Raw genomic sequence first — 12,627 nt, 5'->3', positions numbered from 1 at the left:
GCATTCATACCTCCCAATCGTCCCGGATCCAGCAGGACAGTCACGATTTTGAGTCTGCCCCACTGCCCCAGCCGGGAGGTTACTTTTCCCACGGACACAGGCGTACACGGCGGAGCCCCGAGGAGCACTTTAAAATTCGCACGTGACGTTTCACCGGAAGTGACGTGCTGGAAGCTGACCGGAAATGAGGTGATTTCAGGAGGAGATTGTGACGGAACCAAGCCATGGAGGCACTTCAGGGAATGCTTCAGATCCATGTCCTCCTCCGACAGCGGCATTGCCTTGGTATCGGAGATGCCGACCATGTGAGCAGATCATGATATGTCCTGCAGCAGGAGGCTCAGGTGGGCACTACAATGGGAGCTGGGCTGCTATAGTATCTTTATTTCTTTCCCCTCTTCCTTTCTCTCTCTCTGTTTCTTTCTGTCCCCTCTTTCTTTCTCTGTTCTTCCTTTCTTTCTGTTCTCTGTTTATTTCTTCTTTCTTTCCCCTCTTTCTTTCTGTTCTTTCTTTCCCTCTCTGTTCTTTCTTTTCCTCAGTACCAGTCAATGTGCCAACAGTACCAGCGACTGTGCCCATAATGCTAGTCACTGTGATCAGCAGTGCTAAATGGGTGCAGTTAGGGGGTGGACATGGGTGTGACTAGTTGTGAAATGGGTGTGGTCGGGGCATGCCCTAAAATTTGACAAGGCGTGCTGCGCGCGCGCCGCACCCTTTGTCCCTCTTTACCTTCTTAAAAAGTTGGGAGGTATGGCAGGAAAAGCCCTATTAATGCAATTAATATTCCCAGGAAAGCCCTATTAATGCAATGATGACTGCACATGTCTCCTTGGTTAATTGAAGAAAATGATTATGAGCACCAGGACCCTTTTCAAAGCAACCACTCTGCTCCAGTAATTCAATCAGCAGGACAGAGTGATCAGCTGCTTTTTCCTTGTTAACACTTTGACCTGAGCTATTGAGAAGATCAAAGATTCCGTAAAAAGGTCATTTTCGGCCAAGGCTGAGAGTCAGTGGAAATTTTTTTTTTTTTTTTTTTGTGGCCATGTTATTTTCACTCCTTGACATGAAAATTAAGAATATTTTTATTTTTTACCCATAGACTCCCATTCTAAAAATAATAGGTGCAACGCACAGCAGTCTCACATAGGTCAGATGGACGCCCCCATTGGTGTGTACCTGGAGGAGGCCTTTGGCCAAATGGATATGTTTGCTGTATGCAAGAGAGCTCTCCCTGATACATACACCAAAAGTACAAAAGGTCTGAACTCAGGGTAAAAGACTCGTTTCTATAAAAGGACCCCAGTGTACTTCTAAATTGTAGTACAGCAAATCAGATCTCTGCTTACTGTCAATGAATGAGATCATGCTTATGTACATTCAGTGGCTGAAATCCAGTACAGAAGAACAAAGAGGTTCTGTGATTCCATGACATTGATGACCTAGCCTAACGATGGGTAATCAATAAATGATGGGTGAGAGTCGCTGCCATTAGTTTCAGTGGTGGTCGAATGCAAGCACTGAGCAGAGCAACTGTGGTCACTGTTTAACAACCGCTATTGGATACTGCACACCACCCCCTATTCAGGAAAACAAAAGCTTATCTGCAGCAGCTGCTATACACTGATAGGAGCAGTACAATGCAGCTGTTTAGTCAGTGGAAGTGCTGGATGTCGGACCCCCCCCAAAGATCCAATATTGATGACATATCCTGAGATCCTGAATATTATGTGGCTGCAGGACCCTTTTACAGTACTGGTCTCAGCCAAGAAGTGGCTCTAATACTATACAGTCTACCCCATCCTCTGTAACCTAAAAGGATCAGAAGCCAAACAAATCTGACAGTTTGCTGCCATGCATCAGTCTGGAGTGCTGGCTTTAAAAGGGGTGGTCTTCCCTCAATATACACATATAAACTAGCTTTAAATACTAAGTTACTAATATAGTTAAATTATACTATCATCCATTCCAATGTCAGCACCATCCCGAAGCTGTATGCAAAGGGAGAGTGCTGTCAGGCTCATTTCAATAGCGAAGTTTGGCCCCCTCCGGGTCTATTGAATTCAGACACTTTAAAAAAAGGTGTCAAATATAGATTCCATGATTAGACAAAATTAATCTCAAACTATCTTCATTACAAAAAAAAAAAAAAAACACAGTGAAAAGAAGACAGTACAAACAAGTCCCTAGAAAAAAAACCTTAAAAAGTAGTTGAAGCAACGTGGTTCAGACATAATATGACTGGCACGTACAAATGTTATGAATTTTTACATCCAATGTATCCAATAAACAAGTACATGACCAGGGGCAGCACGGTGGCTCAGTGATTAGCACTGCAGCCTTTCAGCGCTGGGGTCCTGGGCTCAAATCCCACCAAGGACAAAATCTGCAAGGAGTTTGTATGTTCTCCCCGTATTTGTGTGGGGTTTTTTCCGGGTTCTCCGGTTTCTTCCCACGTCCCAAAGACATACTGATAGAGAATCTAGATTGTGAGCCCCAATATAGCTCAGAGATACAGACCATGTGCCATTGTAGTAAGTAGAACCACAGCGCTCAGCACCCCAACAAGTGTTTCGCGTGTAGCTCCGTCAGGGGGTACTGAGGCAATGTTCCAGTGGGGTGGGTATATATATATAGGTATACTCCCTAACAAGCCCCTTGTTCATCCAGTTCTCCCTGGCTGGCACCAGATAGACCCGTGCAGTGTGACCTGAAAAGGTAGCACATGGTAACCAGCCATCGTCCATTATGCTCCGTAGTCCCTGCACTGTGGCGGGGAGATCTCATCAGACGCCGAGGAGGGATGATGTTTATTGGATGTAATAATTCATAATATATTTGTACATGATGCAAGTCATTATGTCTGAACCACATTGCCCTACCTATTTTTAAGGGATTTTTAGAGGCTTGTTTGTACTGTCTTCTTTTCACTGCGTGATTTTTTGGTAATAAAGATTAGGAAAAAATAATCATGAAGTTCCCAATCTATATTTGATACCTTTACAAGTGGCGATATTGGTCTGAATTCAGTTTTTAATGTGATTACCCCCACATGATATTATATTTCTTTTGAAGTATTATGGGTCTACAAATCCTTTTCATTGTATTAACCCTTCCCAGTCTATGCCTGGATCGGATCAACCCTCCCCATCTATGCTTGGATTGGATCAACCGTCCCTCTCCCAAACAGCTCTGCAGACGTGCCAATATAGGCACAACCATTCTATGAGGTACAGGTCAGGATGTCGCTGCCAGCTCAGAACACATTTTTCTGACAGTAAATTCCAATTTTAAGATATTTTCTCCTAGCTGGACAATCCCTTTACACCCATTATTACATGCACACCTCTCAGGTGAGCGCAGGACTAGATCTATGCAGGAAGAAAGCCCCTGCATGTGATCAGAAGTGTTTCCATTCCCTGACAGCAAACATAGAACTTGAAAACTGAGAAACTGAAACAAAGCAAAGAAGAACATGTTATCACTTTTCATGCATAAACTAGGCAAACACAACGTCAGTGTACAATGGTGAAGCAGGTGAAGGGTGAGTATACTGACACACATCGGTACAAAGCCTGAAAACTACATGGAACCAAACGCAATGTGCACTGTGGGCTCACCAGCATGGGCACTCCATACCGCAGCGTTGGGTTATGTTTACACGACAGCCATAACTTTTCCAGCATTTTGCATTTCTTCTCCCTTATCACCTTGAGGGGGAAGAATTTCAGTGCAGCACACCTTACATCCGGGACTTTTAGCGCAGGCAAGGTCCTGTGATGACGTCACGATCATGTGATCAGCCGCTCGGTTTCGTTTTCTTTTTATGGTCTTGCTTTAAATGCTTCCGTTGGAAACAAGAACAGCCATCCTAGTTCCTTTCCTGTGCGGCGTCCCGTGAGCTACACGTCTTATATAATGTATACTAATACAGAGCAGACTATATGCAGGGATAAGGCTGCTGTGGTCATATCTGCCGTGGTAAATGCAGGACACAGCTGAAGGCAATTTATACTTGTGTGTGACAGGAATTCTACTCCAAACTGATCATAATGTCATCATATGTAAGTTCTGGAGCTGTCAGGTCTGTTATAGTGTCATAGCTTCTATTCATAGTCATGTTTGGAGAGGTAATGGGCATCCAATATGGCCGCCAATTCATCCCCACAACCATCATACCATGTGACACGGGTTGGCCACCATAACTCACATATTTGACGGTCAGGAGTCTGGAAAAGCTATGTTACGGTCTCTGTGAGGTGTAAATGGACGACTTGTATGCTTCTTTACCCAGCATTATGTACCTTCATAGCAGCAGCCTGCATGTGATGGCCTGTGGCCGTGTAAGCAGAAGGACCGGGCTGGGGGTACCTTTCTTGCGTTGGGTACGGGAACTGTCAGGGCTGTCTCCTCTGTTGTCCGCGAGAAAGCTTAAAGAACTGGACCAACCTTTGCACCTAGTAGCGGGGGGCTTGGCTAACACAGGAAGAGCTAAAGCGCATGAAAGCAATCAGACTTGGCGGGAACAAACAGCACGCGGCAGGGAGAAGTGAGTGCTCCGTCCTAGCAGCGCAGGCGCGCACCTTAGAAGCCCCGCGGATTCAAGAAATCCCATGTCCACTGTGTGTGCGGAGATGGACATGCGGCGTGTCTTTCCAAAACCACAGCATGTCAATTTCTCTTGCGGAGAAGCTAGTCTCTGCAAGAGAAATTTCACCCATAGAATGTATTGAACGTACCAATGTAATCCTATGCTTCTGTTCTCAGTGGCGTTTTTTTTCCTGCTCCGATCAGATTGTGATCGGACAGGAAAAATGCAATGCTCTCACATCGGATGTGATACACTAGTGGGGCCCCGGCCTTAGGGTTCAAGTCTACAGTCGCTTTATGTGACTGCAGACTTGTGAATCCTCATAGTATGCACACAGCGCACTGTCATGATTCTCCGGTGCTGCGAGTGGGCAGGAGCTTGACTGCAAGTATGTGATTTGCATACAAGCTGTCATGCGTCAACTAGACGTGAAGTTAAGTGGTGAATTGAACAAGGCCAGATACGTCTAGAAGAAATGTGGCTGGAAGTATGAAGATCATATACTTGCTGTCACATGACCGCCTGCTGCCAATACTGGAGAATCCTGATAGCACGCCTTGCGCAAGTTGTGAGGATACACAAGTCTGCAGTCACATAGAGCAACCGCAGACTTGAACCCCCAGTGTGGACAATCCCATTCATGAATTTCAGAAAACTGAACAAAAAAACACTTTGACAGATAATGCCTCAGGAAAACATTTACAAAACGATGACGAAAACTGCACTTGAAAAAACATAATTTTTGGCCGCTTCAAAAAAACACTTGTACATTTACTCATATAGCCTGATTGATCTTTTTGAGTCTTTCTTTTTTGTCTTATGGTATTCTTTCGTGGTTTTTGTGCCAAATTATTCAAAATGCTGCTTATGGATCATGAATTTTGGGCAAAATCAAAAAACGCTGTTGTTTATCTTTTTTCTGACCCTGAAGCATAAAAGGTCGTGTGTTCTGCTAACATATTAAAAAAAAATAATAAGTCAGACAGACATAACATCATTCTAGGAGGCTGGGGAGATTATAATACATTTGCGCAAAAATTTAGCAGCTGTTTAAGAAGTTGGAATTGATGTATCTGCAGAAAATACCATGAAATTTCAAACTCTATCTGCAATGGCGAACACATAAAAAAAAACAGGTGAAAACATATAAAATAGAATTTAAAAAGGGACAAATTAAAATAATGATTAGTCACAAATGAAAAATCAGACCAAAGAAAGGTACAACCATCGTGCGCCAGCGACAAGAATGCGCTCTAGCTGCAGGCTGGCATATATTTCTGTCTGATATTTTGCCAAAATTTGTGGCATAAATTATGATTGATTTGTCAGGTGTGCTTGGTTTTGCTTTGACCAGCCCAAACTTAGCCGACTTTTCAAAACTTCGCAAAAATTTTGAATTGCTTGGAAATTTTGCCATATTTTCCACACTAAACCCCACGCATGCTAGGTGAGGTAAAGACCTAAATAGTATGTTGAGGAATGGGAGTTAGAGTTGATATTACAGCTGACAGGTTATATTTATTTAAAGGGAAACTATCAAATAATTAGCTGCAGATTTAATGCTAATCTGCAAATTTCTGTCCATGGTCTGACAGCTTTCAGTCACAGGGGCGTGCACAAAGTGGCTATAGTCACCATTCACAGCAATGCTCATTCTGCTGTGAGCATGCTGTGAGCAGCAGTTGTAAGCATAACCAGACACTTTGACTGACAGCTGGCTTTGCAGCGCATCCGTGCAGAGCCAGCTGGCAATCAAAGTGCTTACTGCCGATGCTCATAGTATAGTGAGTGATGCAGTAACCAGTGCTCCGTGCAGACCGCTACGCCTCTATGACTGAAAGCCAGTGAATCATGGAAAGGAATAGATTCATTTTTCTTTAGGCGACAGGTTGCCTTTTAAAAAAAAAAAAAAAAAAATTCCTTTTAGCCTTTTGTGTGTTTTTTTTTTTTCCGTTATTCAGTCTTAAATTTAAAACTTCACCAGTTTTGTCAGTAGGGGGACCCAACGTCTCATTGCTTCAAGTTTTATGGGAATATTTCTTGGAGGTGAAGTGAAAATATTATGGAATCATGACCTAATAACTGACTGTCATTAACTCCTTTACTTCAGGAAGACAAAATTTACATCACTCGTTTAAAATTGTAAATATACTTAATTATACCTTTCTAATATAAAGTTAGTGCGCCCACCTTATGAAATTGCCGGTAAATATAGAAAATTGTTTTATTATTTGCATAAACAATATATATTGGCTATAGGAAACCACAAAGATTAAAATCTGTTACCTCCAGTAATAACCAGGACCAAGTTTTGTATATATATAGACTAATAAATTAGAGTTTATTACAATAAGACCTTGGGTACATAAAGGACATGCATGTGCAAATAATGCATACATCAGCTTCACATTCTCGGGCCGAGTACAGGCATGGATGTCCCGAAGGCTACAGGTCTCCTGACCCAAACTTGACAGACTCATATGTGTCTATGTGGCTGTCAAGTTAGGTCAGCAGATTCACAGCAGTCCGTACTCGAACCGTGAATGTCGGATTTTCGAATTTAGCCTTATATTCATTTCCCGACATCCCCTTCATTCGCTAAGGTGGACTAATTCATGTTACTACTGGAGCAGTAGAGAAGACATCTGCAGGAAATAGAAAGTATGTAACTATTGGAAAAAGGGTGCGGCATTGGTGTAACTATTGGGAAAACTGTGAGGTACTGTTATAACTGTTGGCACAAAAAGAGACCCTGGTGTAACTATTGGAAAAAGGGTGAGGCACTGGTGTAAATATTGGGATAACAGCGAGGTACTGTTGTAACTGTTGGAAAAAAGGAGAGACAAAGTTGAAACTATTGCAAAAAGGGCGAGGCACTGGTATAACTATTGGAAAAAGGGTGAGGCAGGTGCACCTATTGGGAAAACGATGAGATACTGTTTTCACTGTTGGTAAAAGAGCTAAGCACTTGTGTAACTATTGGAAAAAGGGGGAGGCAATGATGTAACTATTGGAAAAGGAGTGAGGCATAGGTGAACCTATTGAGAAAACAACGAGGTACTGTTTTAACTGCTGGAAGAAGTGCGATGCACTGGTGTAACTATAGCAAAAAGGGTGAGACATTGTATAACATCGTGTAACTATTGGAAAAATGACGAGGTACTTTAGTAACTATTGGAAAAAGGGCAAGACACTGTTGTAACTATTGGGAAAACAACAAGGTACTGTTGTAATTGTCGTAAAATGGGAGAGACCCTTCTGTAACTGTTGGAATTAGAGCGCATTCAGACATCAGTTTTTCTTGTATGAGCTCGATCCGTGTTCTTCAAGAATAGCACTTGCACCTATGACAGTCTATGGGGTAGTTCACATGTCAGAATTTTTCCTCAGCTCCGCAAATAAGTATGAAGACTTCTCCAAAATTGATCCAATTCTTTGATCAAAATTGTCAATCCAAGCCTATGGGTCAGTGAAAAAATCTGATTGCAATCATTACTTGTTACCCTATTTTTACTCTCTATGGTGGTCGGTGCTGGAGTCAGTTGCTTTCATACTCTTCATCTCTTGAGCCATTGTTTATTATAACTCATTGGCATTTTGCTCTTAATTACTATATTTTATGGATCTCTTATCTTTGACACTGGTTAATGGTAGAGTGGGTGTAGGTATTGCCATTTATATGTCCTTGTCATTTAGTGTTTTAAATTGACTGTGTTTCCTGATTTTTTAAATGAAGATTATTTTGCATTTTGATCTTGTAGTGAACCTCGGTGTATGCTTACCCCTTTTCTTTTTTTACTGAATTTTGGTTTGTTGGGAGCTGATCCAGGGTGTTGCCTACCTTCTCCCTGCTTTCTTCTAGCAACAAATAAATGGCACTGTTGCAAAATTCAGATGCTGCAACAATTAACTGAAGACAATCCCAAATGGTTGAATAGCATTTGCAGAATAGTTAGCACAACAGCATCAGATGAACCCCTATATTCCCTAATAGATGCTGTTCAGTGATTGCAAGAAGTTTGGCAGCTGCACTGTTGTAATGGGAGGCTCATTTGGGTGGCGTTGGATGAAAACCTCTGCAATGACAAAAGTAGTGCGTTCTGAACACATTCTACTTGGGATAATGCCATCCTGTATAGAAGAAAAATCACTGTTTTCACATGAGAATGATTACAGCTACGTTAACATGTAGCACTCCTTTGTTTCTCTGGTGAAATGATCTACCAGTATGACACAATCTCTTTCCCTTTTGAAAAACTAAAAGTTGAATCCAAGATGACAACATTCAAGATGTCCACTATGGTGATCACCTAACAGGTGATCTAAAATTGGATCATTGTGAAGCAGGTGCCCTGGTCCGGTAGCCGACACCGCATGGACCAGGGCACATCCCACTGAACATCCGCTCTCCTCACTGTGTGCATAATACTACTTAGACAACACAGAGTGCGGTTAAAGTAGTGTGGCAATGCTTTATTCAACCACAAAACAGACAGAAAGATGGAGAACATTCCCAGCAATATATCCAAGATGGTATACAATTACGGAGTCTCACAATTCCGCTGACTCGCCGGGATAAAAACAGCTGTGACTTCAGAGCTTCCAGGGCCAACTACCCCACCTGTGACACGCATAGAGAGGAGGTAACAGCAATCTTAGGAAGGCCAGTTGATCGGAGGGTCATAACCTGGCTTCTCTGAGCATCTCCATGGAGCCAGGTGACCAGTGGGTTCCATCCCTTGCTTTTATAAATGATTCTATGGGGCTCAGGTGACAGTTGGGTCTAAATCCTGACTAATCCAAACGTATCCATGATTCAGCAATGGTCAATGAAGCAGATCTTCATTCCTTCAGCTGGAGCCATGGTCCCCTAAGCTGGCATCCTGTAGAATGTGAAATCTGTGTCCCTCATGATAGAGCCATGATGTTGGCTGCTACCCTGTAGAGAATCTCTGGTTCTTTGGATCTCTTCGATGTCTGGAGGTATATATGTATCTGGAGGTACCTATCCTTTTTATAGTTCAAAAAATGTTCTTCAAGCCGTCATTCACAGAAAAGGGGAAGAATGGTGATGAGACCAACTTGCTTTTTTTTTCTTATGTAATCTATATAGTTTTTCCTCCTCTGTTTTGCAAGTCAACAAATTAGCTGGCCTTGACAGTGTGTAATCAGCATATCAGCAAGCATCATTGTTCAATGAGCCTACATGATTAGTCATCCAGGATAATAGCGTAATATGTTACACAATAAATTGTCAACTTACAAGTCAATATTACAGGTTTATACAAACAAAAGTCTGTATTTTCTTGATCAACAAGAAATAAACAGATACCGTATATACTCGTGTATAAGCTGACCCGTGTATAAGCCGACCCCCCTAATTTTGCCACAAAAAAACTGGTAAAATTTATTGACATGTATAAGCCGAGGGTGGTGCTGCACAAGGGTTAATGGTGGTCCAAAAAAATGCTCCATCGATAAATACCCCCTATAAAATGCTGCACAATTGTTAATGGTGGCCCAACAAGATGCTCCATAGATAAATACCCTCCATATATTGCTGCACAAGGGTTAATGGTGGCCCAAGAAGATGCTCCATACATAAATACCCCCATAAAATGCTGCACAAGGGTTAATGGTGGCCCAACAAGATGCTCCATACATAAATACCCCCATAAAATGCTGCACAAGGGTTAATGGTGGCCCAACAAGATGCTCCATAAATAAATACCCCCCATATGCTGCTGCTATTAAAAAAAAAATGACATACTCACCTCTCCGTCGCTGGGGGCCAGGGTGCCGGTGTCACCGCTGGTTCAGGCCCCGGCACTGGTGATATTTACCGGTCCCCGCTCCATCGCTCTGTCTCCCGGATCTCTGCAGTGACTTTCAGCAGAGGGCGCGCACTGACTACGTCATCGTGCCCTCTGACCTGAACGTCACAGTCAGAGGACGTGGAGGACAGAGCGATGCACGGCGGTGGAACGGGGACAGGTGAATATTGCTCTGCGCCTCGTCCTCCCCGTCATACTCACTCCCTCCTGGCGCACGGTCTCTTCAGCCCCTGCTTCCCCCATGGTCTCGGCGCCCCAGCTTTTCCTGCATTCAGCGGTCACGTGGTACCGCTCATTAAAGTCATGAATATGCGCATATTCATGACTTTAATGAGCGGTATCACGTGACCGCTGAATGCAGGAACAGCTGGGGCGCCGAGACCATGGGGGAAGCAGGAGGTGCAGAGACGTGTCGGGGGGGGTGAGTATGATCTCTGACACTCTCCTTCCCCCACCCACCCCGATATATGACTCACGTAAAAGCCGAGAGGGGGACTTTCAGACCCAAAAAATGGGCTGAAAATCTCGGCTTATATACGGTAAATTGTAAAATAAACATATAGATAACAGGATATTCTTCCTGATTGCTGAAAATAGATGTCTGGTTAATTAAGATAAAATGCTGTGTCGTTACAATCACCATTTTTGAAAACCTATTTCATTTTATGTGGGTCTCGCCTTACTTTTGAGACGATCTGTATATTTGGTTGTGCCTCCTGGGAGAAAAGGAGGAAAGCAGTGTTTTAAAGAGAATCTATCACCATTTTTTTGCTATGTAATTTGAGAAGAGCATGATGTAGGGGCCAAGAACCCAGCAATGTGTCACTCACTGAGTTTTGTTGTAGATTAAATATAGTCACAGTTTTATCAGCAGAAGATTATCATTAGAGGACTAGCTGTCTCGTGCCTCCTAGTCCAAACCATCCCCCACCATCAATTAGCATCTTCCTGTCAATGTGAAGGGGGTAGTACAGACCCGGTTTGCGGTGTGCCGGAACGGAGTTCTCTTGGGCCTGAAACTTCTGTTCTACAAAGGAGTCTGACTTGTTTGTGTTGTGCTGTTGAATTCGTTCTTTACTCACTCGTTGTTCAGGAGCCTTCATTACTTCCAAGTCCTTGGGACTGGATCCGTCTACAGACAAGACAGGAGAACTTGGGACTAGTTTAACAGGTTACACATGGCTGCAGCATACAGATTGAGACAGAGTCCCGTTTTGGTGATGTTGCGTTTGTCCTGTGCACTATCAGTCCTTGCCTCCGTTCTGCCAAACCTGCCCCCGTCTCATCCTTCACTGTTGGTAGCACAGACCTTCTATCCGGCAGTACAGCTTCCCTGAGGTCCACCAACACCAGTCTTTCACTGAGACCCAGCCAACATCTCCCTCTCAGGGGAGACAGAGACATGACTCTCAATTACTCTTCTGGGTCCTAGGCCCAAGACTGCCCCAGCATCCTCACACACCTTTAGATGTGTCCTCATACTGCTTGGAGACCAGCGCTGACAGAACCTTATTGCCTCTAGTGCATCCACTGCCTCAGAACCTTTTAACAGTAAAGTGTCTAGCCTTCCCTCTGAACTCCACTAACATACGTGACTCTGAACTTGACTGGACTCCATACTCTACTCACTAGAAGCATCAAGTGCTTCCCCTATTAACTGATCTAACCCCTCCCAACTAGTGAGCTAATCCCTGGTGTTAACTGTATAATACCCGGTGTGATGCAAACTATGTCCTGATGGGTACACATTCTGGGAATGGCTTTCATGCTTTTTTTTTGTTTCGCTTTTTGTTTTTTTCTTAGGTTTTGTCTATGAAATGGCCTCAGTGTGAACGTGCTCTTACGCTTTGCATGTATACCAGCTTATATAACAGCTCAATTCTTTGTACGTATATAAAGCCAAGTCCTATGGTGGTGGACTGTCACGGGGTCCTTCTCTGGTATCACACAATCAACAGAGCAAGCGAAGAGTGAACAATTCCAAGACCTTTATTCAGGCAAAAATACGAAAAGGTCCATATTCAGTCCACCACACAAAGGATAAGATAGTCCAGAATAAGAATGCAGTCCAGTAACAAGATAATATGTCCAGGGAAACGAGATTCCAAAACTCTAGCACCAGAGGATAAAAATGGGTCCTTCTCTCTGAAATGCAGTCTTTACACGATCCTGTCCACACCAGAACTGACTTGCCCAGCTCCT

General features: G+C 43.3%; 1 protein-coding gene and 1 long non-coding RNA gene across 3 annotated transcripts in view; one reads left to right on the top strand and one right to left on the bottom strand.

Moving 5' to 3' along the window:
* Positions 1 to 3,841, bottom strand: part of COX16 (cytochrome c oxidase assembly factor COX16) — a 122,450-nt gene extending 118,609 nt beyond the window's left edge. The window contains exon 1 of one of the 2 annotated variants that reach the window (XM_073554153.1): positions 3,621 to 3,841. In XM_073554153.1, the coding sequence (XP_073410254.1) occupies positions 3,621 to 3,686 (66 nt within the window). In that variant the 5' untranslated portion in view covers positions 3,687 to 3,841. The remainder of the gene's footprint in view (positions 1 to 3,620) is intronic. The other variant, XM_073554154.1, reaches the window with a different exon arrangement.
* A 93-nt stretch (positions 3,842 to 3,934) lies between these two features.
* LOC141058020 (uncharacterized) overlaps positions 3,935 to 12,627 on the top strand; it is a 224,808-nt gene continuing 216,115 nt past the window's right edge. Inside the window, exon 1 of the long non-coding RNA XR_012222077.1 lies at positions 3,935 to 4,064. This is a non-coding gene — a long non-coding RNA (uncharacterized lncRNA). The remainder of the gene's footprint in view (positions 4,065 to 12,627) is intronic.

This window comes from Dendrobates tinctorius, unplaced genomic scaffold (assembly GCF_039654945.1).
Source record: "Dendrobates tinctorius isolate UK_male_01 unplaced genomic scaffold, ASM3965494v1 ptg000208l, whole genome shotgun sequence".
Taxonomy (NCBI): Eukaryota; Metazoa; Chordata; class Amphibia; order Anura; family Dendrobatidae; genus Dendrobates; species Dendrobates tinctorius.
The sequence above is the reverse complement of the archived record's forward strand: the minus strand, read 5'-3'. Positions and strand labels throughout refer to the sequence as shown.